The sequence below is a fragment of the Aspergillus niger genome (genome assembly GCF_000002855.4).
Source record: "Aspergillus niger supercontig An14".
Classification (NCBI taxonomy): Eukaryota; Fungi; Ascomycota; class Eurotiomycetes; order Eurotiales; family Aspergillaceae; genus Aspergillus; species Aspergillus niger.
Window position 1 is genome coordinate 1,110,034 of NT_166529.1, and position 27,197 is coordinate 1,137,230.

The window sequence follows — 27,197 nt, forward strand, 5'->3', positions numbered from 1 at the left end:
CCCTTTTGTTGGCATTGTTGCATTCCACGCAAGCTTCACATACAGAGGAGAACAGTAGCTAGACAGTACATGTTGGTACCAATACTATCTACCCTTGGACAAAGTCAATATATACTTACTCCAAATCTGACGGATGGGGTTCGCTGTTGTCATCATCCTAGAAGTGAGGCTTGGAAAAAGCAAGTCGTTTGATAGCCTTGAAATGACGGGCAGCAGGACAATAGAGCAGGGGTCCGATTGTTTCATGATTGTTCCCCAGACTGGAGTATACCATCAGAGGGGGTTTATGAGCACCGGGTATAGTACTCTGGTAGTAGTACATGCTGTCTCCATTGTATACTATCTATCCGGTAAAGGAGAGATGTACTTATCCACATTTTTCTACTTCCCTTGCTTTTCACCACGTGCGATCACCCACGTCGCATCTGTCAGACAGGCAGGGATATTTATTTTTATTTCGATCCGAACCAGACATGCAGATTTTGTAGGGGGAGAGGGATTAATTCACTTGAGGTCATAATTAACTTTATTATAACCAACATTAGTTAAGTAGTTAACAACACGGTGAGACGGGAAACCTGACTCAGCAGTGGAACATCGAAGAGTTTCCGCCGTCCGCGATAATCCCCAATCGGAAAGTTACTTCGACTTCATCCCACCCCAGTCGGAGAGTCTCTGTCGCTTTGATAGATGTCTCGCCTGGCTTATCCCCACCTGCCCTTGTCTCTCTCCCAGTCCATGCTGCGGCCCTATCGCCCCTGGGCGTCGCATCATGGCGGCTGTCAACCGGAACATGTTTGAGGCCAGCGTCACCACCGATCGCCCCCAGGGCGCTCCACTAATGATTCTACCACTCAACTTAATTGCGGTCATCGTCTCTTACGTTCGTCTAGCTACTGCTCTTATGAATGGAGCTCGTGCATCCCACTAACCACCTCATGCCTTTTTGCAGGTAGATGATCCCGGCGATCTCGCCCGTCTCTGTCGAGCATGCCGCGTTCTCAACTACATGGCCCTCCCCCAGCTCTACAAACACATCACCTTGACCTCCTATGACAAAATTCGATATCGCGACGATGAGCCCGAGGGCATGGGTAGCGCCAGTCCTTTTTCCATGGGACTGAATGCCATCATCACCCGTCCCTATGCCACACTCGTTCGGTCGCTTACTCTTCGAGGCAACTGGCGGGAGCTCGAGCTCGAGGAGCATGCGCGCGTGGGCCGCGTGCCGGACTCGTCGATGATGCTGAACATTGCGGTGCGCGCGGCGGTCGATCGGATGACGGAATTGGAAAGCTTTAGCTGGGAACTCAATACCAAGATGCTGGAAACTGTCTATCTCGGGCTGGCGCAGCTGCCTAAGCTGACGGCCTTGACCATTCGGTTTCCCTCGAGTCGACATCCCCGCCCAACCATCGTCATTCCACCCATGCCACATCTTCGATATCTGAAGGTTACCGACATCGATCCGCTTTGCTATCCGGATGACATCTCGACTCTGGTGTTTCGGTGTCGCAAGTTGCGCGAGCTCAACTTACATTGGTCTCCGCGCATGCGCAATGCGCAGGAGCCTAGTGTCATGGTTCACGACTACTTTCGCAAGTGCATCGCCGCGAAACAACCCCTTTCAATCAAGAAGATTGGCCTGCAGAACCTATACGCTTTGCACACGGAGGATTTCGGTCTCGGGGTGGATAGTGCCACTGTAGAAGACGTTACCATCCTCCAGCATGGCGGTGCGGATCTTTCAATGAACACTTTTGTGGATAGCACTTGGCCCACAACGCCAGCTCATCCCATTCGTATCAAAGCAATCCGACAGGATGCCGTGAGCAAGAAACATGCGCAGTTTCTTAACCAGTTTACCGGTCTGGAACGGTTATACTTTGTCAATGCCACTCTTAATCCCAACGACGATATCAACTCCCCTCGACCTTTGACCTCTTCTGCCGCACTCTCTCCCCCTTCGTCTGACACCTCTCAACCCGCTACTAATGGTACATCCACCAGCTGCTCTGCCGCTGCAAGCAACTCCCCCAGTTTGCAAGCAAGCATCCGAGACCTATACCTGAACAACATCACTATGAATCATGCTGCCACCTTACGACATCTCTTACTCCCCGCTCGCTGGCCCCTGTCTGCACCGACGGTCGCGCGCCTCGTCCACGCCAGTCCGCAATTGGAGCAGCTGGGCTTCGCCACAGAATTCTCCGACCTGGAAGCATTGGGGCTTCTTCTTCCATTCCTCCGAAATCTCAAGGCGTTGCGTCTTCTCATTCCCACCTGCCCCTCACCGTMCGAGACAGCTCGTGCTGGGCCGCTCCCTAAGACGTTCAAATACTTCTCTCCATCTGCTAATGCGCTCACCTCCGCCCGGACGCTCTCCGACCTTGTGGAAGCTGACGACGACACCTTAATCGCGAGGCTCAGCGAGTCCCTTGCAGACCAGCAAGTCTTCCACCGGCTGAAGGTCATTGGTCTGGGCCGCAAAGGCTTCCAACTAGGAGACTACTACACCGTGCCAGCCGAGCAGGCCGAGAATTATGGACACGTCCAGCTACAAACGCCCACGGGCTCCCGGGCTACCAGCGCAGAAGCCAACGTAGGCTACGATAAGAGTCCACCAGCCGGGGGACCCTCCCCGACAGCCAATGGCCATAACGCAATGGTGCCCTCGCAGAGAAATGGACACCTCCCCCCCTTCAGTACTGGGTAAGCGGGCACGAGAAGAGGACACCCCTACTACAGAATCAGGAGAAGCCAACCAGCCGGCAGACGAGCAAACACCCGACCCAAGTTTGAATCCCTGCGTTCCGCAAATCCTTCGCGATGGTCGATACTGGCGACGGCGCGTTCGACGCGTTGGCTGGGATGTGCTGCAACATTGGGAGATATGGGGACTGGACAAACAGGAGTTATGAATTTGGCGTACGGTGTCGATAAAACAATACCCTGGGAATCTTCTCGATTCTTCTTATTTCATGAACAATATTTGGCTTTAATTGGGTGACCTACGGCAATCGTCGGGGTTTCCTGTCGGGATTATATATAGCATGCATTGTGTGCCCCCTTCTAGCCTCTTGACCATGGGGGTTAGGATGAGCATCAACTCGAGCAGATACTCGGTTAGTAGATAGTATATTATTATACCTTACCTTACCATACCATAGCAATATGAGCAATGACAACCTCCTCTCTAAAATTTAGTTCAATACTATAGTATGTGGAAGTGTTCTGATTTACTGAAAGAGCTTGACTCATACCTTAGTTGGTGTGGTACTACTTACTAACTGTCCGCCAACGAAGTAAATAGATAGTGAAGTTGTAACAGTTTCACAACACTAATTGTATACTAACTACTCAAAAACATCGACCTCCTCCTCTCCTTCAAGAATTATAATCAAACACCATTATAAAATCCCCACTTAGTCATCTACCCTTGATTCGATTTATTATTGATTTGATTCTTACACTACCACCGAACTAGCAGAGTAGAATCCAATTTATACCAGTGCATGCATCGATAGTACTATCCATCCAATCCGTCCTTTCCTTCTATTTCTAGCTGAAACAACTATTAGTTGTATAAATGGTAGTGATGATGAGTTGCTAGCTCACATGATACTATAGTACTACTACTAGTAGTAGTATACTACTATCGTTATGTGCAACCAGGTAGTATATATATATATATAGTATACGGAGGACTTACTACGCGCTCAAGTGCCTGATTTTTCTCTCACTGGAGGAAATTAATCTGGATGGTATATATATTCGTATAACTGTATATACTAGTACTCACTGCTTACTTACCTCTATCAAGTAGTGAGAGGTAGAAACGAGACTAGAATGGAATGGAATGAGAGACTACTAGGAGGTGATGGGGGAGCGGAGGAAAAGATTCCTACTATGCGATGATGTGAAGTGATGATGCCAGTGAAGAGAATTCGCCTAAGGCATGGGACGATACTACTATCTCCGCTGGAGTTGTTTGAGGATTCATACCCGATACTTCGTGATACTGCGATACTAGTATTAATGGTTTTATCCTGACAGCGTTTTAAACGAGAGGAATTGCCAAATGGAGTCACATCACTAATGATCAGTATATGATCTCTTTGGGCTTACCGTATGCTCCCAGGCTATTAGCTCGATTTAATCTTATACTGGCTACTCACTTACCTGAAGCTTGGGGCTGTATCGTCTCAACTTAGCTTCTATTACTTAGTGGCCTTGGGAATAGCTTTGGATGGGGATTACTTCGGGGATGTATGAGAGATAGCCGTGATGATAGCCCAGTCATATGAGGTATCTAGTTTATGTCACCTTGTGTGCACACGTGTAACTCTGAATGGCAGCTGCCTATTTCTGGTCACGTTTTTAAGGTACTACTTAATACCATGGAGTTTTTGAAATTCGCGGGGCAACTCTTCTCGTTGCATCTCACAGTACCGGGATGTTGGTTTCAGTAGTGCACCTGGTTGTCGCTCTGAGAAATATAGATCACACTGGCTCGGAATCATGTCCTATAACCCAGAAAAAGCGTGTCGATACTGCAAGTCTTTGGCGCACATCGACAAATACTGCCCTGAGCATAAGTATTGCATCTACTGCAAAGGGAACCATAACATCATCTCCTGCACGTAATCTTCGTGCAGGAGATGCAAAACTAAAGGACATCATCAAGTTGTCTGTCCAAATTCGCCAGAATGTACGTTGTTACGCAGAAGAAAGTACTTGCACACCATACAGATCTGCTGACGCTTTAAACATTGGCTTGAGCCCAGTTCCAGATAGATCTAAGCAGCATGGAATATTCTCCACCACTTCCAAGAGACTGATCTCGACATCAGAATTAAAATCCTTCAAGAGACAGAAGACATCGGGTCATTACTCTTTAGTTAATCTGAATATCTCTGTCCAGTCACCCGAGCATTCAGAAAAGAGGTGGTTTGCTATCGATGAAAACGTAAGAAATGTAAGTATATAACTGCCAGAAACTGCTATTAGTATTGACCAGCCTTAGGAGCTACTACTACAAGAAAACTTTATCTTTCCGTTCCTCAAATCACTGTGCAGCGAAATGATTAGTGAGATTATACAGAAATTACTACCGGGATCTTCATCGCCTCATTGTAACTACCCCGAGATTATCAATGAGCATGGTGGTGCAGATACAGTAGCAGAATATCTTATTCAGCTTATAAATCCGCATATTATCCAGTTTCAGGGCCATGAAGTAACCAATGCCGCGCTGAACACGATCGTCGCTTTGCAAATTGATAATGATGAGCCTTGGAATATGCCTTCAGGATACGCAAGTTTAATCTGTGATGACCGAGATCCATTGTGGTGGAGATTATATGTAGGCCAATGCTCTTTATCATGGCGGCGAATTGTGTGCCAACATGCTCAACAAATCATGAACAATTCAACAGCAAGCCTCTATTATTTCAACCTGTGGATAGGAAACGGTCACCGATATGCTAGATTTATCAAGCTTTGGAGTTTCCCTAAGGACACGGTGAATGATACGTGGTACCAAGCCTGCAGCAATCTGCTTGAAGCTCTATTTTGCAAAGCTTTCAGAACCCACCATGGAATGTTGAATCGACTGGGCTCGGAGCACCAGGATGATGGCAAGGCCTCAAGCTCTGGCTTGGGATGGGGTCTTAATATAATGTCACCGCTTGTGCAGGGGAATACAGCCCTGAACAAGGAACTTCGAACCAAGGCAAATGCTGGTCCTAGTAAGGCACCAGACCGACAGATCCAGCACTGGGCCGTTTTCAACTCACGACAGAAGTCAGCTGCTGGTAAACAGAGGGAGGTGGGTGGGAAAGGAAGCAATCGGGCCGTGTTCCAGAGAGACTTTGACAAAGCATTGCGACTCGCTCTGCACAATGACGAAGGGGCCTTTGAGGAGGTCAAAGAATCACTCCAGCTACAACAAAAAGAACCCGATCTCAGTGAGGATTTGGCTTATATACCATTTTGTGGTAGTTTAACCTCCGAGGTTGCCGCAATTCTTGACTATGCTGCTGTTTCTGGGGCGGATGATATGCCTATGAGGGCTAGTAATAATGACGACAACCGACAGACGCTCACAATCCCATGGTCCTTGGACGGATGTGGTTTTACTGAAAACAACATCCTCGTCTGGACCTACGACTTCCGGGATTTTGCGAGTATAGGCCTTAAGCATCTCGGCCATGACATTACTGACAGATCCCGGTGCCAGAAGATTTCACGAAACTTTGCTCGCAACCAGCCAAGCCAAGATCGTTTTCTTATGTGGGCCTCAATCCGAAAAGCTTATACGAGCCATTGTGGTGCCTTCGCGGCATACTCTGTCCCTACGCGGATTTGACTATACACTGCTATCGCGACACCGTCCGGAATCGTCTTTTTATCTGCTGCCCTCCTCTACCCGCAGAGATCTGGTCCGTTAGCGCAAGACATAGTATCAAGATAAGCGAGGCTCTCAGATTTGCTGTTAACTTCATCCCATCGCTAAAGCACGAGATTCGGCCGTTTTTCTGTGAGAACAGCAGTGTCGTCGGTTATATATTGCGCCAAGCAAGGAAAGAAAGACTCGGGGGAGAAGCTCTGACTGCTGACACTGTGGACGAGGGTGTCCGACTCTGGCTAGCCAGAAGAAATATGGGAAAAGCTGAAGATATCAAAGAAATAGAGAAGATTGGTGGCTCACTTACTCGTGGCCTTCTAATGGTCTTGAAATTCCTTCCAAGAAGGCCGAAAAGCGATGAGAACAAACCCAAAGAAAGATGTTCGCAGCCTAGCGGAAGAATCACTGAAAGAGTGAGAGTTCATAAGCCCTTCGATATGCAGCAGTATCAAAAGATGGGAGACTTCGTTCACAAGCGTTTGGACGAGCGGGAAACAGACTACAGAAACCAATTATCTCAGCTGCGTGCCGAGACACCGTGGCCTCAAGGCGAGGGGAGTCTATCTACCGGCCCCGAACAAGGAGGAAGTGATGTGCCATCCACCGATCTGGAGTCTATCGTAGCACTGAGATCCTTTTCGCGGTTACAGGGCCAAGAGCCTCAGGCGGGCGCAGAAGAAATGCAGAAACTGGTCGAACAGTGTCAAGCTGAGGCAGAGGATAGGGACTACGAAACTCCCACGAGTATCCTTCAAGGCCTTACAGCCAGAGTTATAGACGAAGGTTTTCTTGACTCTGTGGATGCCACTGCTGAACAGCCCGTCATCGCCGAGACCGGTGACAAGAAGCGGCAGGGCGTGAAAAGCGTTGTGTGGAAAAATGAAGGCGTCCAAAATACTGAATATAGCTATAATCTCAAAGACCAGCTCAGGCGCCACATCTTTATTTACTATTGCGAGATTCTATTCCCGGATGATATGGATATCATGGATGGAAAGGTCTTTGTCAAACTAGAGCTTTGTCCTCGGGGAGAAACGCATACAAGTCTATATGCAACCTCAAGCTCTGAAGCTCATGATGATCCGGCCCTCCGTCTAGCTTTCCGGATTAGATACACCGATTCCTTCGGTCGTGAAGTGGTATACTATGCAACAAATTCGGCCATGGGTATGGTATTCAAGGCGAACACCTTCGTGGAGGTTCTGGAGAAGAAATCATTGGAAGAGATCTCGCAGTCCCCGAGACGGTTTATCCACATTGGTAATGAAAATACTGCTCATCCTTTGCTTGAACGATTTAGGCGTGGGGCACATACCAGTCCACTGCCTCGTTAATCGTGTGTTGATGTGATTTCCCATGTACCCGCCCCCCCTCTTCCTTCCCTTTCCTTTGTTGCAGTGAACATTCAGCGTCTATCTCGAAATTCGCCGGAGGAAGGGGGGGAGGAGCTGATTGATATTATAAAACACCATCTTGCTAGGCAGTATACTGTCAATAACATTATCATGACCCAGCCCAGTTAGTCAATTATAGTTTCTTAAGGTAAATACTACGAAAAATAAGGAATGTACCAAAAAGAAAATGAAAAAGAATGTAAAGCCCCTGGTGGGGATCGAACCCACAGCCTTAAGATTAGCTGTAGAGATAGTTAGCAAAGGATGCTGTAATAAAGGGGTGGTGGGGTACTTGCAAGTCTTACGCGCTACCGATTGCGCCACAAGGGCCTCCTTGGTTAGTGGCGGGTACAATATCATGCCATATTAGCTTGCATTCACAGCAGCTTCTTGCTTGAGGTTAGACAAAAAAAGCAAATGAGCGGGCCGTTCATGTGATTATGAAGCATGATGTAATTGCGCAAACAAGTCACGTTTGTTGATAGCAGAAGGACGAGATGACATAAGAAAGAAAGAAAGAAAGAAAGGAAAAGGACATAAGGGAGGCGCCTCATATGTTTCAAAAAAGCTTGAAGTTGAATGCGAAATCAAAGGGGAAAAAAGATAAATAAAAAAGAAAGCCCCTGGTGGGGGTCGAACCCACAGCCTTAAGATTAGCTGCAGAGATGGTTAGTAAGGTGTTTGATGTAAAGGAGTCTTCGGGGGTACTTGCAAGTCTTACGCGCTACCGATTGCGCCACAAGGGCTACTTGTGTGGAAATGGTTTCCAAAAGTCGACTTATTTGATGTGGTTCATTTGGGCGTCGGAGTGTCCCCTATCTAACGCACCCGTCCCCAATTTTCGCAATTCCAGGCAAGTTCACAACTTCTTCGCCAGGAACTTACTACTATCTCTATTAACCACAACCATTGCGGAGCGGTGGTAGTTTTGCTTATTGACATGATAATATTTTAACTGTGCGATTATAGAGGACTAGACTATTAAAACCTATTAATAATCTAAACTACAACTCTTCTTTCTTATTATATTTATGTAACTGCACTTTCCCACGAGCGTCAACGGAACTATAGGCAGGCAAACACAGTTCTCCCACAACTAGGTGTTGCCAGGGGAGAGATCTTTCAACACCAGAGATAGTTTAACATTGCGTGGATTGGGTCTTAAATTATTATTACTTACCGACTTTAGTTGAATTTGTGTTTCGGTGATTTATTGTACTCCTTCACATCTGTCAGAGAGGTGTTGTAACTGATAGTAGCTATCTTATAAGACTCCTCTGCGGCCACCTCTGGGGTGATGTTGGGCCGGACGAGGCACCGCAGTAGATATAGGTGGGAAAGTACTACTACTGGTTCAGGTGTTTATCCTGCACTCATAGCCAAAAGCCATGAGATGGATACATATATTCATCACATAGATACAGTCACATTTGCATATGTACCGAGCTTCATCAAGTATGTACGGGTCATCATCAAATCAACATCATCACCATCACCCTCGTCTGCTATGCATTTCCACATGTAGTTCATCGTCGAGGGATCAATCAGCAGATCATAGACTCCACTTCAGTGGATAATCTAAGCCTGAGCGGCGAATCCCAGCTTAGGGCCCTCAGAGTTGAAGACCACGTACTGGCTCTTCAAGAAAACATCACCCAGGATGGACAGTCCCAGACCGCTGTTGCTCTGGATACCGCCAAAGCAGGTGGAGCTGCCAGTCGAGATGGGAGCGTAGTTGATGTACTTGCCCGGAACAACGGCCTTGTAGTCGCCAATCACGACAGTGAAGTCAGGGGGGTTGGTCGAGCAAGAGAAAACGTAGCCACCGGCTTCCTCGCTCTCCTGAGCGCCAGAAACCTGCTCGTAGTAGGCGGAGACGATTTCGTCATCGAGGAGGATGAGGGTGGTACCGGTGTCTATACACTAGTTAGTAAAGAGGTGGACAAGTTGTGTGTTAAATGAAGGCGGTTCTTACCAGCAATGGCGCTGAAGCCGCTGGAGCTGGAGCTGCCGTCACCGATACTGTAGCCGTCGGTGCTGAAGCCCCAGTAACCCTGGGAGCTATCGGCATCCGTGTAGGTGATAGAACCGGTGTACTTGGAGTCATCGATGTAGCCAAAGTCGTAAACACCGGGGGCGTCGTGCTTCAGCTGCACGGCGAAAAGGGGAGAGTCCAGCTGGGACTTGACGGTGTCGAAGAAGGTGGTCTGCGCCTTGGGCTGGACTGTGTATCGGTCAGCAGGTAGGTCAACCCGGCTGATGTAGGATTGACTCACCAGTGTTGATGGAGCTAAAGGCCAGTCCCAAAAGGCCGTCATTGGCCGTGTTCTGAACGAACTCGGAGCTGATCTTGCTGGCTGCTTCAACAGCCTGCTTGTTGGTGGTGACACCGCCGACAGTGACAGTATCCCGGTACACGTCTCCGCTGGCCGAGCTGCCGTCACCGTAGGAGATGTCCCAAGTGTAGCCGCTCAGCTTGGTCGCGCTGGAGCTAGGCGTGTACAGATCGTGACCGGTCTGCTCCGAGGAAGGGAGCTCGTCCGAGAAGACCCAGCTAGTCCAGGTTAGTCACGATTTGCCCGAACACCCGAGCAGGGAAGCTTACAGATCTGCAGATCCGGTGTCAAAGTCCAGATGGAGGGTGGACTTTCCGACAGTGACGGGAGTCAGGTACTCCTCGTCATTGTTCTGGGGCGTGGTCACGGCACTACCCTTGCTGGCAGCCTCCTTCACGCTCTGGGGCACCGTACCGCCAAACTTGGCCAGGGAACGGGCGTACATGCCTGGCAGGTTGATGGTGCGGGTCTTGTTGGCAGGCCGGGCAATCTGGTTGATGGTGAAGCCCTTGCGAGTAGGAGCCGGCGCCGCAGAGACGGCGGAGGACAGACCCAGAACGAGGGCAGCGGTTTTGCTGAAGACGACCATTTTGACCACGAGAATGTCAAGCAAGAGAGTTCGGAGAAGAGATAGAACCAGACAAAGAAGCCTTGGACTCTTGGTTGATGAACAAGAAGATCCATTCTGCTGGTCGAGCAGTCTCTTCTTATACTTGCAAGCCTCTCCTCATTGACCTCGATCAACTCCTCCATCATCCAAGTCGACCATGCTCTTCAGAGCAAAAATGTCTCAGAGTCCCCGCTATGGCAGCCGTCATGATGGAAGGAGATGATGTCCCTTCCAGGAATAAACCGACGAAGATCTCCGCATGTCCGTCCAAATCCGTGTCGTCCGTCGCCCGTGAGGATATTCGCAATTGCCAAGACAGAGCCAACCGGCGGCCGACTCGGTGCAAAGTAAGACATACAGCCCTGGACCCTGCCTTAGTGGAGACAGGCACGATGTTACCGCGGAGTAGATAGCAGATTAACTGGCAGGGTCTGACGGAAAGAGACAAGAGCTCATTCGACCGTGGGGGCCGATCACGATAGCACTGGTCCGACAAGTCTGCAGGGCTAGGCTGAACTGCTGAAGGGTAGATATCTTAGGCGCGGATGTCCTTAGATTGCGCTCCACCGCCGATCGCGCAGGGTCCGTCGGGCCTCCGGAGACGCCATACGTTAGCCAACATCCAGTCACACGATTCAACTTATCTGCCTGGCACAATGTGACGGTCAGACTTTGGACTATCGCGTCTTATCAGTGGTCTAATTTAGCTCGTCGCTGCCGCTGCCCCTGACGACTCGGGGTTGGCCGGCCCATTTGAGCTCGACGGAGTCTCTGCATTGGACCAATGACCAGTAGATGGAGAGTTGGGCGTCCAAGGACATTGTTGGTTGGTGGGCCGCGATGGAGAAGCCGTGTCTTCATCCTGCGTTCCGCCTCACGATCGAGACAAAAAGGGAAAGAGAAGGTAACCAGAAATGGCGCACTCCGGCGGTATCCGTGAGGATATACATCTCTAGCAATCAAGATCACAAGCCAAAAGCGGAAGTGTACAGAAAGGAACTAGCAAGAATCCAAGCAAAAAGAGGAAGAAGCTACGACGCGTAAATTCGTACATTCATGAGACCATCGATGATCACGATTGCAAAAACTGTGACGGAAGGTTCCCTCCGCCAGCCGACTCTATCCCCTCATGACCGTCATACTGTTCATTTAGAAGCACCTCCAGCATGTCGAATTCGCCCACCATGGGGCCCGTGCCTCCCAGACCCTGGTCCACCACGGCCGTCGAACTGTTGAAAAACTGGTCGAGTGGCAGCGCAAACCAGTCGGGCAATCCGCCGGACGTACCTGGATTATCGTGCATCGCCTGAGACGGAACATTAGACCCGTCCAGCTCGCCCGCCGGCGGAGTTGCGCTGGGGTCGTAGTAGTTGTAGTACACTGATGGAGGAGGGGGCATGAACGAGACATTGATGTTGGACGAATTGATCGGCTGGGCAGGGATACCGGCCAGCGGATCATGGACAGAAGTCATGCTGGTCCCCGTCTGGCTATTGCTATCGACATATCCCAGATTTTGTGTCGCACTCTGCGCTGGCGTCCAGGCATGCGCCGACCCTTCCCGGCGGTTTTGTGGCCCTTCACGCGGCCGCGGCGACTGATGCCGTGAGACTGGTGCGGATGGGCGTTCTTGTTCGCCATCGCCGCTGCGGTCCAAGGGGGCGAAACGCAGAAAACGCGTGCGAATGCTGGTGGTGAGCAATTCCAACAATCGCGCAATCGCGTGGTTTAGGTGAACATCGTCGACTACGCAGGTCTTCAAGGCTTCGATGGTGCGATCCTGGAGGTCCAGCGACACACGCACATCATCTTCTTTGGCACCAAGCGTGAAAGTCTGGGAAAATGTCAGCGGAGCCACGGCCTACGGGGGAACCGAAGGGGCCTACCTTCAAGATGAAAATCATCCCCGACAGAATACGAAAGCACGTCCGGACAGGGGCATGCTTGAGGTGGTCGCGCGGGACCAGAATCTCGAGTACTGTCTGCAAGATTTTGCGGGAGGCATCGACTACCTCCTGGATGTACTGCTCGTTGACACGATATAATTCCATGAGCACATGAAACCAACCGGTGCCCGAGGATGGACCAGAATTGGGGCGCGCATTCTGGGCCTGAGCAGCCTCATTCGACATTGTCGTCCAGCGATCCACCACCGCCTGCAAAGCCAAAGAGTTGACATAGAGTCCTGAAAGAGTCAGCGAGTCGGACGTCGTAACCACATAAAGTTAACTACGTACGGGTATATTCATATTCAATCATCAAGATACACCGCATTGAAGGAGACACTGCGTATGACGATTAGCATCCGGCCAGCGTCCAGCCCACCAGTTAGAGAGCACTCACAATCGATCGTGTCAATGTTATGTCGCCACTCGCGCAAGAACGGCTGGAACCGGTCAATCTGATCCCGATAACGACCGCTGCGAATGAGCTCCGACGTCTGCTCGCTCGATGCAAATAAGAGTTGATTGCTCTGGTACATGATCTTAGAAATTCCGATCCAGCAATCATGCATCCGGTCGACTATGGTATCTGCCCCCTTGGCGGCGGTGGCCGATGTCGGCTGAATGTCGTTGGTCCACTGGGGCAGCGGCAGCATGGATGGGATACCCAAGCGACCACTGCTCTGGGTGATATATACCAGAATCAAACGCCGGAGCCGACGTTTGCGCGTCTGCTCGGATGGGGATTCGCCGGCAACTTTGGCGTCGCTCTTCTGGTCGAACACTCCCAGTTCAAACGCCAACGCCTGTGCGGTACTCAGCAACATCCACGACATCCGGTCCGACCGCCAGGCGGGCTCCAGCCACTTCTGGAAGGCCAGCCTCCCTTCAGCAGCACTGTTCGGGACCCGGTTGGCCGAATTGTCAACCTCTGTTTCGAGTTCCTTTTCGTATCGGCTTTGCGTTTGCGCGTCCAGGTCCAGCAAGGCATTTTCGTCGTCACCGGGTGGAAAGTGGAGGTTCCGCGGATGCCAATCCGTCAATATCAGCAGCGCCTCAATGGTGCCTAGTGACCTCAGGTTGCCCTTGTGGCTAACCTTTGACGAGGTCGGCGCGAGGTCAAACGAACGTGGCCCACTAATTCCTACGCCATTTCCACCAAACTTTTCCTGGCCCCAGTAACAAACGCTCAATCATGCCGCGGAGGTATGACCAGAGCCGGTCATGAATGTAGAAGGCACGCGTGTAAGCGCCGTCACCCTTGGGCTTCATATGCCGCGACGCTGTCGTAAGAATGGTTACCGCCAGCACCGGCTCGTCTGTAAGCAACGTCCGATGGGTGGAGGGATGTGAAAAATCCGGAATCACAATAGGGCTGAGCGGGGCGAGATGCTCGTAGTAATACGCTACGTAGGCCATCGACTCTTCCACAGACAGCCATCCTGCACGAACAAACCGTAGTCGCGACCAAGCCTTGACCGCATCCACGAACCCGGGGTCCTGTGCCGTTTCTGCAGCGTCCGCCGGGCCACGACCATCCGGCAGTCGCGCATCAGCAGACCCTGATGCGCCCGCAGAATAGTACGTACCCCCGGGCACGGTCCCGGAGCGGGGTGGTCGAGAGAACGACCCGCCTCCACTCCGGGGCGTACCAGCCTGCGTGAGCGGAGACATGGGTGAATTGAATGATGAAACCGACTGGCGCGCAGCATACCGGTTCTCCAGACTCTGGCGGTTGAGATCCTCCGTCCGACCAGCCGCTTCCGATAAGAGGTGTAATGCATCATGACTGTTACTGATGGCCGGCGACAACAACTCAACCGCAGTCCGGTTCATCATGGGCTGGCCGCCCTCGAGGCTGAAGCTCGCCGCATGGCTCCGCTCTGCAGCTGGGTACATGGGCAGTCGCGTGCTTCTCGGTTCGGCGAACGGCGCATTTCCGGACGGCGACGGATTAGAAGGGAACCGCTGACTGGGCGTAGAAGACGACGGGAGCTGAGCATTGTTCGCGGCGGGCGATTCCTCGGTCCATTTGGGTCGAGAGAGGCTGGTACTGTTATCGAAGGAAGAGGTGCGCTCGGGCGCATAGGATGAGCCTCCATCACTGACAGATCCGCTATTCGAGATGACCTCGCCCACCATCATCCGCTTATCGCGTCGCAGGACGGCCTCGGTGGGCTCCTCCACTTCGGAGGGCTTGCGCTTCCGCCGAGTAGCGGAGAACTCGCAGCGCTTGCTTTCGCGGCGGCATCGTACACAGGGCGGGGGACGGGGATTATCGACACCTGCGGGGGACGAATAAGCATCGAGGGAAAAGTAACCGGGGGGGAAGAGGGGAGAAGGTTAATTAATTCAAGCGGGGGGAAAGTAAGTAGGGACTTACTGCCAAGGTCACACTTGACTTTGCGCTTTCGGCAAGGGTCGCAGGCCTGGTAGCCACGCCGATGCTGGGGCTGTTGGGACTGGAGCTGCTGCTGGAGTTGGGGGGAGGGCGATTTCGGAGCTCGGGGGTCGTGGGAATAGAGGGACTGAGAGGCAGAGACTGCGGCGTCGTGGTGGTGCTGGCCGTTACTCGCAGGCGCCGCCATAGTTTGAGGTAGAGAGTGGATATTCAGGCCAGAGGGACTGCCGATGCAAAGCGACAAAAAGCGGTGGGGGGGGGAACGCTTTTTTGTGGGCGAAGATCCAGTCGCTGAGTTCCAGATTCTAAACGGCGCTGGTCCTGGTTTCGTCCCGGCCCGGAAGTTCTCCGCGGATAACCAGGCAGCAAGAACTTATTGGGGGGAAGATGGTGGTTAATGATGATGATGGAGGGTGGGAATATTGATAAAACAAAACAACAACCACACTAGAAAGTATTCACTCTTTCATTTTCTGCTTCATTTTGTGTGTGTGTCAGTCAGGTGTACAGCCATCCAAAATGCGGGGTAGGAATTCTCAAACCAATTCATTCATTCATTTGATTCACACGGCGTTGGATTACTCGTAGAGATTTCTCTCTCTCTCTCTCTCTCTCTTCCTTCCTTGGGGGAAAGCATTCCCCTGCCCTTGCGTCCACTACCAGTTCCTGTTATCAAAGCGAATGGCAATAGACTCTGGGTCTAAGATGAATCGAGTAGATTTGCCTGTCTTACCCGGTCGCTCCGGTCGCTTTCTCCGCCATCCCCTCCAGGCATCTTCCATTCCTCCTTTCTTACCCTCGGTCTCTCAGCACCGATACGTAACATTATCTACTTTCAAAATGACTCTTTCCAGACCGTCGGAATGGTGGAGATACAGGAAGACCCCTCCGACTCTAACTCCCCCATTGCAGTCAAATTATCATTCATCAATTCGGGTGTAGTAGGCTTAGAAAGATATCATCACTATGTACACGGACAGCCTGAGCGCGCCTCCGACGGTCAAATAAATTAAATCCGATAAGCGGGTGAGTGGAAGGACAGACAGCCCATCCACTCGACCGCTCGAGAAAAGAAAAAACAAAGAAGTGAGAAGAACAAAAAGGAGAAAATAGAAAGAGGGAATTCAAAGAAACAAAAAAAAAGAAAAAAAAAAAAATGTACACGCTCGACTCCAAACATGGCCTACAAATGCAAGACCCAAGCAGCATCAATCGCAACAAGCATGATCATGTCATGTGTAGGGAGATCCCAAAGCTAAATCATACACACATAGAGAAAATCAAGTTAAAACCCAGACGTTCAGGCCACAGATGGCGCTGCATCAGCCAAACTAGTACTCGCCATGGCTCGCTTTCCCTTGTCGGGCGCTATCGCTTCCCCGTTGGCACTTATCACTGAACTCACTCCTTTGCGAGGGAAGACCGTCTCACCATTAGTACTGCTGGCCTCGCTGCCCCGGCGCGACAAACTCGGGGTCAATCGCCCGGGCAATAGGCCCCGGATGCCCCCAGCTTTGCGCGCAGGGATGTCCGTCGTGCCCGCCGTGAGCACGTACAGCAGATACTTCAGGTTGGGGAGGGTATGTCGGATGTCGAGCACGCGCAGCCCTTGCTTATTCAACAGGAACTCAATGTCCTTGTTCAGCAGGAATACTCCATACTCAAACCGGTATTGCACATTCACCGGGTAGAGCGGGTACGTCCGTTGCGGCAGCGACGCAGACACCGGGTCCTGGATCAGCGAATGCGACAGATACGGGTTTATCGGGTACGGCAGCGGAATGGACAGGTAGAACGACAGCAGATACACGAGATGCGCGGTATATCCCAACGCAGCCGCAACCCCATCGCGGTCGACATCCGTAAAATTCGAGTTGGGCAAGGCCATTCCAGCGATGGTGAAAGCAAGCGGCTTGTCCGGGATGGGTTCAATAGGATAAATCGCAAGCAGGTCCTCGGACATGCGTCGGATCTGACCCCGGCCCTCGTCCGTGTTTTGTTCTAGCAACTTCACGCTCGAGCCCAGTTTCTCCTGCGCGTCCGGGAGATGACTGCGCGCCCTGGCTTGTGTCTGGCGTCCACGCTCCATGGCCTCTCGTCTCGCTTGAAGACTGGCGAGCAATTCTTCCTTCCGCTTCGTTGCACTGCGAAGCTGCTTTCGCTCCGTCGCAACGGCATGCTTGGTGAGCGCGAGCTTATCCCGAGCCCGTGAAGCATTACTGGTCGTAGTCAGCGCGCGCTGGTTCTCTTCCAATATCAAGCTTATTTGCGCCTCCAGCTTATCTCGAGTCGTCAGGGCATCCTGGATACACTCGTCCAAATTGGCCAATCGCATCAGCGCATCGTACGACGACGTCGGTAACGTGGCACCATCGGCGGATCGGGGGTGGCGGGAAGGTACAGGAGTGACCACAGGGGGAAGATCAGTTAGATTGGTATAGACGCCATCTGCGAAATGAAACAGGATCGAATTCGGTGGGAGCGGCTGATGGAAGTTATCCAGCGACTTCCCCAAAAATTGCAAGGACTGCAAGCACAGCTGCAATTCCACCAGTAGCAAGTACTCCTCCATGGCCGCTGTGCGTGCCCAGACCTTCACCGTAACCTGATCACGGCGAGCGATGGCCGGACCACATATATTTAGATCGAAAGACCGGAAGCTGGGGTTGGTGGCATGCTCGACCACCTCACTCACGTAAACCGGCTCGTCGACTCCGTCGCAGTGAATCGAGAACCATGTATCTGCCATGCGGCTGCTCGTGATCTCCTCCAGCTTCACCTGCCGCGCGCGTGGATTGGGTCCATTCCAGGGTAGCGTGTTCCTCCTCTGCCATTGTCGCAACGGGGGTGGCTGTTCTTTGCGAGGGCGGCCTTCTGCGCTGGAGGCGGGGGTCGACTTAAGGTCGGTGAAGGAGCGCGACTGATGTAAGGGTTTCGCTGCATCTTCGGCGAGTGCTTTCAAAGGCGTATGTAGCGAGTTGGGGATGTTGTCATCGTCGATGGTCTTCCCGCGCGGTCGACTCGGCGGGCTAACAACGAGATTCCGGACAGAGAGGCCCTGCAGATGGCGAAGCTTGCGATTCTGGGCGTAAAGCATCAGCGGGGTGCCTCAATGGGTATACTCAAAGATCGTAGGATGGTAATGTACCGGAAGAAACAAGCCAGGTCTTACACGGCGACTGCCAGTGTCGTCGTCGTTGTCCGCGAATCCCCAGGCGGTCGCCGGCAGCGCCATAGCAGACAGACAGTCGGAGGGGAAGCTTAGCTGTCGCACTGCGCACGCGCTGAATGTCGGGTCATCCTAAGCAGAGGACAGAGATATATCACCAGGGACGAATGCAATCGAAAGACAAACTCATAACAAAACTTTTCCCGATAATTTAGCGTTGCTGATCCTCAACCTTTAACATGGATCTGGTTGAATGAAGCCAGCAAGTTAGTTGGGTTGCCGGCGGAATCCCTCGCCCGGTCGGGATCTCCGTCGAAAAATTGATCCGCCGACCTTCTCTCATTCCCTCCATTCTCTCTCTCTCTCCCGGAGCTTCGTCCAATTCACCCCCAACCACACCCACCAATTTCCCCCGATCTCTCCGGATCTGGGCTCAATTCGGTAAATAGAGTGAACGACGAAGCAACCGTCGGCTCTATTCCACCACGATCCTCCCCGCCATCGCCATCATCTAAAGAAGAGAATCCGGTCACGCGGAGTACGGTGACCACCCGGCCGCGATGGCCTCGCAACAGGTGACGAAGACGCCCTTCCAGAAGATCCTGGACCCGACCAAGATCGGGACGTGGAACATTGTGCGCCGCCCACCCGTCGAGAATCACAGCATCATCCAGGGCAAACCGCGCGAGCAGAACTCCAATGCGTTCAAGACGCATCAGGCCAAGGAGGGAACTCGGTTACGAAAGGCCTTGAAGGCACTTACCCATGGCAAGAACATCTTTGCCTACCACAATATCCGCACGAATCAAGTCGTGTACTCTCTGACTCGGTATTTGGAGGTGAGTCTCTCTTCCACTAGCTTACCAGGTCGAAGTGGACCCATCAATCTATCGATCCCATATCAAGCAGACGAAGAAAACACACCACTAACTCAACATAAAACAGAACAACACAACTCTCAAACAACTCCTCTACCACGGCAAAAAGACCGTTCCCGCCCGCCTCCGCAAAGACATGTGGGTCCCCTATTTCAGCGTGCACTTCAACGACAGCAAGATCGGGCTACGAGCATACCACCTCCTCCGGGAATTCTCCATGCAGCGCCAACTCTCCCCGCCCAAAGAAATGATCACCATCACGGACGCCTGGATCGACCAGAAACGTCCCCGCGACCCGAAGGGCGCCGAAGACTTCCTCGAGAAATACAAGGACAAGATCGGCCGGATCATGCCCAAGCACCACCGCAAGCGCGCCGTCATGGATCAAAAGGCCACCAGTGTGGCAGATATCGCGGCCGTGCTGAAGATCCAGGAAGAGGAGGTGCAGAATGGCTTTGCGAATGGAAAGAGGGGCTATCTGACCCCTACCGCGCGGAAGAGGAGACGTGCTGCTAGGGCTAAGGAGGAGCAGGTTGCTGCGGAGCAGGCTGCGAGGGTGGCTGGATTGGAGCAGGCGCTGAGCAGTGAGGTCGTCGAGTATAAGGTCCAGGAGACCGCGGATACCACTGGTGCGTTGGAGGATCAGGGAGTTAAGATCCTTTGGAGGGATCTGCATGATGCGCGGTTTGCGGAGGCTTGGCCTGAGCGTGTGAGACATGGTGAGTTGGAGTTGTCTCGCGATCATGTCATGCCCGGTCAGAAGGGTGTGAGATCCGAGGTGTTGGCCGAGGGTGAGTTCCGCGAGAGGACGGAGCAGCAGCAGCAGGGTGAGAAGAACTAAGATTGTTCATACTTTATTTTTGATATCACATCCTGGGTTGGGGATGGTGTATACATATGTCGCGGGCTGCGTGGTCTTTTCTCGATGTTCGATTTTCCATTGATATAAATTGTATTTTTACTCACTACCACTACACTACTTACTATGACTGTTGTTTTAGAGAAATGATGCAATGGCGTTTGAGCAGATCACACTGCACTGATCCCTACTAGCCATATAACTTCCTTTCACCATCCCTAGCTCCCACACACCAACAGTCACTTGATATCAAACCAAGCTCGACATATTAGCATGAACCCATCCCCAGATCCCCCCCACCCACAAATATCCAAAATACAGAACAACAACAACCTTAAGCACCCTCTCCCCCAACTCCAAAAAGTTATACCAAATAGCATCCCGAAACCTATTTCGAAAGATCCCCGGATCATTCCCCCTCGGAAAAGGCACCACATCACCCTTCCCATCCAAGGGAACCGTCTTCCCCAGAAACTCACACAGCGGCTCCCACCCATCCTTGACATTATAGACGAGCAAGTTCTCAGCTGGCACAATATCTTTCACATGACTATTATGCGCCTCGAAGGCTTTACGGCCGTTGGCGTCGAAGTCGTCGTTGAAGTAGTATTTCCATATCTTTTGCCAGGTTGGGCGGATCCAGCGTGTTCGGGAGAGGAGGAGGGTCTCGAGGATGGTGGAGAGGGGGAGAAGAGGGTGTGTGAGGAGGGGCGTGAATGATTTACTGACGGATCTGTAGATTTGGCATGAGAAGAGTGTGTTGCATGACTGGGATGAAAGAAAAAAAGGGGGGTATTGAAACTCACCGATGCCAATCGTCGACGTCTCGGACTGTCAGGATTACTTTGGCCTCGGGGTAGGCTTGGATTAATTCGTCCGCGAAACAGGCTGCGGGGAAGTCGGATACAGCCTATGGTAGTGATCAATTTATCTGACTGTTAGTATATATGACTCTCTCTTTCTCTCTCTCATCTGGTAATCACTGGTTGAAAGGGAAAGGGACCGTCCGTACCTGACAATGCCCCAATATCTGATCGAATTCTTCTCGACCAAATGGTCGTCCCTTCCCCTCATACTTGGCGCTCAGCGCAGCATGCCACATCTCACAATCTCGGGGGTTCTCCAGGACTGCTGCGTATCCGTGATAGGTATCATTGTACCCTAGGGCTCGGAGAGCTTGTCTCAATGCTTTATCTCTTGTTAGCGGGGGTGCAAGGCATCTTTCAAGCTGACGCACGCCTTACAGTCTGTTCCTGTCCGACAGAGTCCAAGTGCCAGGACTTGCATCGGTACTTCACGACGACATTTGCGTCTGTCGATGTCGGTGACGGATTTGGTGACGTCGTGGAATTGGTAGGTCGTCATTTCGAGTTGGTTTTTTTTTTTTACCAGATGTGAGTAAATGACCTATGTGAATGAATCAACGAGTTGATGATATATCTATCATGTGGTGGGGCATTATATCTATCGCCCTTTGAACCATTGCTTCTAAATAGAGCACTGCTTGCTGGAATTTGCCTGTTTCCTCAGTAAGAGAATACCCGAGATGGTGCCTCCGTCTTGTCCCCAATTTTTGGAGACTTTGCATATCAAGGTACCTTGACGAGCTCTGGTATCGAGGAAGATCAGGAAGCTCGCTATGTATGCTGCGGATTAATTGGACTGCCATGGCGCTTGTTCCAATAGTAGTGGACTATCAGTACAGACATTATCCATGTTCATTGGCTAAAGCTGAAGATTAACTCCCTATATTGTAGATTTCCAAGAAGTCCATAACTCCTAGTCCAAACTCCACACTGGAAAACATAGAGTAAAAGAATATGAAGAAATCGGATGACACCGCCCCACCTGGATATTGTCGTAGCGTGCAAGAAGCAACGTTGTCTGCTGTTTACGTTATCGGAGCAATGTCAGCTGCACTCGAAGAGATCTGTGTATTAGTAGATCTCTTACTTCCACATATAATACACTCAGATCCTAGCTCATAAGAAGTATTTCCCGGATCTAGTGTTATCGGTGGCGCTCGGGTTCTGGCAGCCCACGATCTTCTCCCCAGCTGAACTGCGATGGATCTCGTGCGGCTGAACCGCCATATCATTACCCTTTGCGGAACCAGCAGCAGCTCGATAGTTCAGATCCTTATGCAGAGTGCGAAAAGATCTGTAGCCTTATCACTGGACCTTTGTGATTTGCCGATCCACTTAAGACCACAAATAGTATTTTATTTTATTTTATTTTTTTTCTTTTCTTTTTGCAGTAGTAGCAGCTGAATAATCTCGAATCATTGCTGTGATAGGGCGGTCGATAATGCCTGAGAAATGTATGATGCCACCAGTGGATGCCACTCATGACCATTTCGCACTACGCCGAAGCATAAATTTGCCCAGAGAGGAAGAATGCATCGTGAGACCATCGATTGTTAGCACTGGATCCAAGAAATGATGTAACCTATCACGAACAGCAAGCACCCATCATATACACAGGACTGTATGCTTTCTTAGGAATCTGGCCTCCTTGCTGAATTCCATTTCAGTGACTATCTTCGAGGCCCGCCAGCGGAGATCAATATCAACCATGTTCTTTGCTTCTATTGGATCACATACTATCTTAGATATCATGACGGGGTCTAGTCAAGTAGAAGTGGGGTGGGGAGTTGACTGAGTTCAGCTATACATGCAGCCCTGCAATAGATCATGCATACCGCGGGTGAAGTAACTACATAAAACATTTGCTGGTGTATGGGCGTTGTGTGACCATGTAAAGTATTTATGTACCCCGGTTGAAGCCGAAAGCCTGCTCTCCCTGCTCAGACCCGAAAAGGCGTGGTGCAAGTTGTTTTCTGAATAGGCTTTGGGGCACCAAGTTCAAGATGCTTGACTATTATCAAGGAAAGACTATATTCATCACCGGAGGTTCGGGCTTCCTAGGCACGGCCCTGGTACATCGAATCGCTACGAGCGTTGAGTTCAAGCACATATACTTGCTACAACGTGGAGGGCAAACGTAAGTTGCATGATACCAGATAATAATGAAGACCACGGAAAACTTACATGCACTTCCCATAACAGTGGTCTGTCCGCAAAATGGCACCAATGCCTCCGCTTTAATACTGCGCAATGGCTTCTGGAGCACCCACAAATCACTATCCTAGATGGTGACATGATGAAGCCGAGTCTAGGCCTTGACAATGACGAGACCGAGATGTTGAAGCAGAACGTCAATATCATCATCCATGCCGCATCTTCAATCAATCTTGCCCAGCGGCTTCAAAAGCTGTGGCCTAGCGTTATCCGGGCCACAGAGTATGCGGTTGAACTGGGACTCCAATGTGGCAAGCTGGAACGTTTTGTCTACGTCTCAACAGCATATAGCAATACCCACTTGTGCAGCCTGTTTCCCAATCGAGACGTTGAAGTGGAAGAACGCATAATACCACTTGAACAGATGCCTCCTAACAATGGTAATTCCACTGTTGCCGAGGAGTACTCGGAACTGCAGTCGCGAGGATCCACCAAAGAATACGAAAGCAACGACTTTCCTTGGGGTTATGGGTATGCCAAACATCTTTCCGAGCGCCTAGTTACGGACAAGTTCACGAGACACGGCAAGTACGACCGATTGCTGATTGTACGGCCCTCTGTAATTGGGCCTGCGGAAAGCATGCCATACCCCGGATATGCGGTTCCCACGTCGGCCCCTATGACTATGGTTGCGGCCGTGTTTGTCAATCATCCAGCATTTTCCTTAGAGTTGTCCAGCCGTCTGGACAACCCAGAATCAGATTCCAATTTGGATGAAGTACCTGTCGACGTCGTTGTAGACCGCCTTCTCGCTCATCTGGCTTACCAAACTCAGGGCTGCGTCCATGCGGTGAGTGGCAGGAAAGCCCGATTGTCCTTCAAAGAAGTGGAAGCGGCAGTTTACCAGGTCCGATGGCTACCCTGGCACTTTCGTGTCAAGTGGCTGAAGAATGACGGGTGGAATACGAAATCAGACGCGATCAGTCGTCTGTACAAGCTCTTTGGGACTTCGTTCGACTTCCATGAAGAGAAGACTGAGCAACTGGTTTCAAAATTAAGCGGTGAAGAAAGGAGGACATTGCAGTTGTTCAATACCAGGAAAGTCGGTGCATGGGAGCTGATGTCCCGCAGCAAGCAGATGTATGATTGCTCGACTATATTCGCCACGAAGATAGCTTATCCATACCGGGCTTTGTACCGACTTCTATGGCTTATCTGGTGGGTTTATGTTAAGCTAATTGTTGCTTGGGCGGCATTTGATCTGCAAACTGTGCGTCGGCAGCTGTTCGCTGACCGGAAGGCCCTTTGACAATGGATTTCGTACATGACTGTTTTGTTTAAGAATGTGTGCATCTCCCCTAGGGAGCAAAGCCTTGATGTGTCGAGAGATATTTGAAATGACCCACATGAGGCGGGAATGTGAACATGATGAGTGATCCAGACTGTGTGAAATGGTGCAGGAATGAAGCTGTGGGATGGCAAGACGGAAAGGGTCAGGTGATCAGCCTCAGTATAGAACAGAGGATCTAGACTATAGGAATCGGGAGCTCGTTCATTGTAAGCGGCATTGCTATTTTGAGGAAATGATATAACGGCACTCGGCAGACCATGAACTCCTATCTACTCGCATTATTTCTCTAATGCACTGAATGAATTCATGTATTGCTAAATACCTGCTGCAAAGCGGGCGAAAGAAAGACCTGCAGGTCAAATTTACATCACCATAGTCGGTAGGATACAACGAAGCGTCCCCGGCGGAGGTGTCATTCATGCTCTCCAGCCGGTCCTGTCCTGGCTTTGCCGGCGTCCGGTCCAAGCAAAGAAAGGCCGCAGTAGATTGCGAAAAAGTAATAAATCTGAAAATCAAAGCTCCACACGAAGGAGGGATGAGAATGTAGAAGAATGAAGATCGAAGGAGAAGATAGACAGGAAGAACAATAGGGCCAAGTGTCAATGCAAGAACTCAAGACCCTTGGGCAGAAGAAGAGAAAAAAAGCAAAGTCATAGAGTAAGGACGTGATGTGTGCAAGTCCGCGATCGACGCCAGCAGCAATATGGGAACATGTAACAGATGTTCAACAAAGAGACGAGAAGAGCAGCGAAACCCCATTGACGGACCTAGACCAGCAGGTGGCCTCGGTCTCTCTATCTCTCGGTACAGAATATCACACTAAAGTTCCTTTAACTTCTGATCTAATGATTAAGAACTCGGGTTCTTCGGCTCGGGCTTTTTCAAGTTGTTCACCACGTGCTCATGGCTGTGCTCGTTGACGGAAAGCTCGGGCCCAGGCTCGTCATTCGACATCTTCTGCAGAATCTCTTCTTGTGCCTTAGCGGCCGTCGCCGGATCATCTGCAATTCCCGCACTGGCCATGCTCTTCCTGGCGCCCTCAATGATCTTGTCGGCCTCGCTCATCCCGCGATCCACATTCGAAGAAGGATCCCCATCCACGCCAATAGGCTCCACGGTCCGGTTGATGACATCCTTCACCCGGTCAGAATCAAAGCGAATTACCATACAGGAAAGGTTATCGGTGCTAAACCGCGCTAGAGCATGGTCGACCAGAATCTTAGATGCTTCCTGAGCGTCATGCACATTGCGGATAAGATCTACCGCTTCTTGGTCGCTACACACATCCCAGAGCTGATTGTCTCTGTTAGCACAAAGAGTTCTAAGTGAAATGATCCAACGGTTCAAACTTACACCATCACAGGCGAGGATGATAAACTCATCTGAGTCGGGTTGTATCACTGTTTCGGTAGTATACGGATGTCCAGTTACCAGATCCTTGAGGTAAGCGTCACCAAGGGCTCTAGTTACGGCAAGCACTCCATTGACGCGATTGTTCAATATTAGTCCGCCTGCATTAGCTATCCGTTTCCCCTCGTTCTCATCGCTTCCCTTGTGATCATACGACAAGCGGAGTGCCTTGCCGTTACGGCAGAGGATAATGCGGGCATCTCCCACATTAGCAGTGTAGAGGACACGCTGGCGGAGGGATTTCTCCTGTAGTTTGGGAAGGATAGATGCCGCACCACCTGATACGGCGGCCTGAGTAGGCGTATCGCCTGCATCCGAATCGGCGTCGCCCTTCGAGGCAGCGGCAGCGGCAGGTGCAAGGGCAGCCGACCCCGTTGCAGAATGCAGACTGGGTACACGGTCTTCCCATCTGAGGAGGGCAATGACCGCAGTACAACCACTGTTCTTCAAAGGCAGTTTCTCCAGCTGCTGGTCTACGCTGGTAAACGTTTGATCCAGGAGTTCTGGGACAGGTGTGTTGGGATTCTTCCGCATGACATCTTCCAAGATGAGATGCAGCTTTTTCCCGCACCATTCCGCCGCAAAGGTGCCTGCATGTCCATCGAAGATAGCGAAATAACCATTGTCGGTTTCCACGACGGTAGCGGGGGGCTCTTCAGAAGTAGGCGAGGGGGCAGTGGGACTCGGGAGAGCTTTGCCATTGTTCTCAGCCTGGGCTAAAGGTGCGGGGGTCCCCAAGAAATTGTAGAGGTAGGCATGGGTATCTTCCATAGTCCGGCGACATTTTCGATTCCGGTCTTCCGTCACGCCAACTTTGAATGAAGAACGAGAAGTGGGGAGGGATTCTCCAGCCGAATTATTTAACGACCCTTGGGGAACACTCAAAGCTGGGTCCATGCTCCCAAGCCTGTTCAACGTAGGCTGTTCTTGGATGGTGTAATTGTTGAAGGAGTTCTCGCGCGGACTGCTCGATAGGCTAAGGGAGTTCTTAGCGCTGGTGAAGAAGGATGCTGCTTTGGTGACGGTGCTACTCCGGCGCTTCTTCTCGCCACCAGGGTTGTTCTGGTCCTCGCTGGTCCGCCGGGTGAAAAAGCCGCCAGGAGGAGAGGACTTCTTCTGGCTGACACTGGCTTCCTCGGTGTGGATGCTCAAAGGAGGCGTGTCAATGGCACCTGAACGAGCGATGGAATCTGTCTTGTCTTTGGGTGGGCTCGAGGAGCCACTGAACATTCTGTTCAGCAACCCACCCTGGCTAGAAAAACTTCTCCGCTTATTCCCTGCCAGCTTGATGATAGTTGATGGGTAAGGGGGCTTAAAACCGGATCAAAAGTGCGAGAGAGTGCGGAGGGGGGCGGCGGCGGCGGCGCGTGGGGAAGGGGGGGCGCCAAAGAATGAAAGCCGCCGGGAGGACTGACGT

General features: G+C 51.2%; 10 protein-coding genes and 2 non-coding genes across 12 annotated transcripts; 4 read left to right on the forward strand and 8 right to left on the reverse strand.

Annotated features, from left to right (window-relative positions):
• Positions 1–772: 772 nt before the first annotated feature.
• On the forward strand, positions 773–2,716 carry An14g04670 (uncharacterized protein; the record flags this gene model as incomplete). The annotated part of the gene is given in 2 exon segments (XM_059744247.1): positions 773–883; positions 953–2,716. Coding segments are annotated over 2 exon segments (1,875 nt in total).
• Positions 2,717–4,456: 1,740 nt separating this feature from the next.
• Positions 4,457–7,743, forward strand: An14g04680 (hypothetical protein; the record flags this gene model as incomplete). The annotated part of the gene is made up of 3 exons (XM_001401055.3): positions 4,457–4,978; positions 5,105–6,294; positions 6,489–7,743. The coding sequence occupies 3 exons, from the start codon at positions 4,457–4,459 to the stop codon at positions 7,741–7,743; spliced, it is 2,967 nt and encodes a 988-aa protein (XP_001401092.3).
• A 263-nt stretch (positions 7,744–8,006) lies between these two features.
• tRNA-Ala (TGC) lies at positions 8,007–8,133 on the reverse strand. The gene has a single exon. It is a non-coding gene; the product is annotated as a tRNA-Ala (tRNA).
• A 288-nt stretch (positions 8,134–8,421) lies between these two features.
• Positions 8,422–8,549, reverse strand: tRNA-Ala (TGC). The gene has a single exon. It is a non-coding gene; the product is annotated as a tRNA-Ala (tRNA).
• Positions 8,550–9,381: 832 nt separating this feature from the next.
• pepA (aspartic proteinase aspergillopepsin I pepA-Aspergillus niger) lies at positions 9,382–10,728 on the reverse strand (the record flags this gene model as incomplete). The annotated part of the gene is made up of 4 exons (XM_001401056.3): positions 9,382–9,719; positions 9,779–10,027; positions 10,080–10,357; positions 10,409–10,728. The coding sequence occupies 4 exons, from the start codon at positions 10,726–10,728 to the stop codon at positions 9,382–9,384; spliced, it is 1,185 nt and encodes a 394-aa protein (XP_001401093.1).
• A 1,093-nt stretch (positions 10,729–11,821) lies between these two features.
• An14g04720 (uncharacterized protein) lies at positions 11,822–15,280 on the reverse strand (the record flags this gene model as incomplete). Its single annotated transcript, XM_059744249.1, has 5 exons — positions 11,822–12,583; positions 12,636–12,934; positions 13,075–13,836; positions 13,880–14,977; positions 15,076–15,280. 5 exons carry the CDS (start codon positions 15,278–15,280, stop codon positions 11,822–11,824), a joined length of 3,126 nt encoding a protein of 1,041 aa, XP_059602317.1.
• A 1,113-nt stretch (positions 15,281–16,393) lies between these two features.
• An14g04730 (uncharacterized protein) lies at positions 16,394–18,328 on the reverse strand (the record flags this gene model as incomplete). The annotated part of the gene is made up of 2 exons (XM_059744250.1): positions 16,394–18,151; positions 18,266–18,328. The coding sequence occupies 2 exons, from the start codon at positions 18,326–18,328 to the stop codon at positions 16,394–16,396; spliced, it is 1,821 nt and encodes a 606-aa protein (XP_059602318.1).
• Positions 18,329–18,822: 494 nt separating this feature from the next.
• On the forward strand, positions 18,823–19,981 carry An14g04740 (mitochondrial 54S ribosomal protein mL67; the record flags this gene model as incomplete). The annotated part of the gene is made up of 2 exons (XM_001401059.3): positions 18,823–19,101; positions 19,208–19,981. The coding sequence occupies 2 exons, from the start codon at positions 18,823–18,825 to the stop codon at positions 19,979–19,981; spliced, it is 1,053 nt and encodes a 350-aa protein (XP_001401096.1).
• Positions 19,982–20,137: 156 nt separating this feature from the next.
• Positions 20,138–21,364, reverse strand: An14g04750 (uncharacterized protein; the record flags this gene model as incomplete). The annotated part of the gene is made up of 5 exons (XM_059744251.1): positions 20,138–20,221; positions 20,333–20,732; positions 20,806–20,909; positions 21,012–21,160; positions 21,244–21,364. 5 exons carry the CDS (start codon positions 21,362–21,364, stop codon positions 20,138–20,140), a joined length of 858 nt encoding a protein of 285 aa, XP_059602319.1.
• A 1,504-nt stretch (positions 21,365–22,868) lies between these two features.
• Positions 22,869–24,328, forward strand: An14g04760 (uncharacterized protein; the record flags this gene model as incomplete). The annotated part of the gene is made up of 2 exons (XM_001401061.3): positions 22,869–23,002; positions 23,068–24,328. 2 exons carry the CDS (start codon positions 22,869–22,871, stop codon positions 24,326–24,328), a joined length of 1,395 nt encoding a protein of 464 aa, XP_001401098.3.
• Positions 24,329–24,589: 261 nt separating this feature from the next.
• Positions 24,590–24,790, reverse strand: An14g04765 (hypothetical protein; the record flags this gene model as incomplete). The annotated part of the gene is made up of 1 exon (XM_059744252.1): positions 24,590–24,790. One exon carries the CDS (start codon positions 24,788–24,790, stop codon positions 24,590–24,592), a length of 201 nt encoding a protein of 66 aa, XP_059602320.1.
• A 429-nt stretch (positions 24,791–25,219) lies between these two features.
• On the reverse strand, positions 25,220–27,010 carry An14g04770 (uncharacterized protein; the record flags this gene model as incomplete). Its single annotated transcript, XM_059744253.1, has 3 exons — positions 25,220–25,663; positions 25,724–26,433; positions 26,464–27,010. 3 exons carry the CDS (start codon positions 27,008–27,010, stop codon positions 25,220–25,222), a joined length of 1,701 nt encoding a protein of 566 aa, XP_059602321.1.
• Positions 27,011–27,197: the final 187 nt, after the last annotated feature.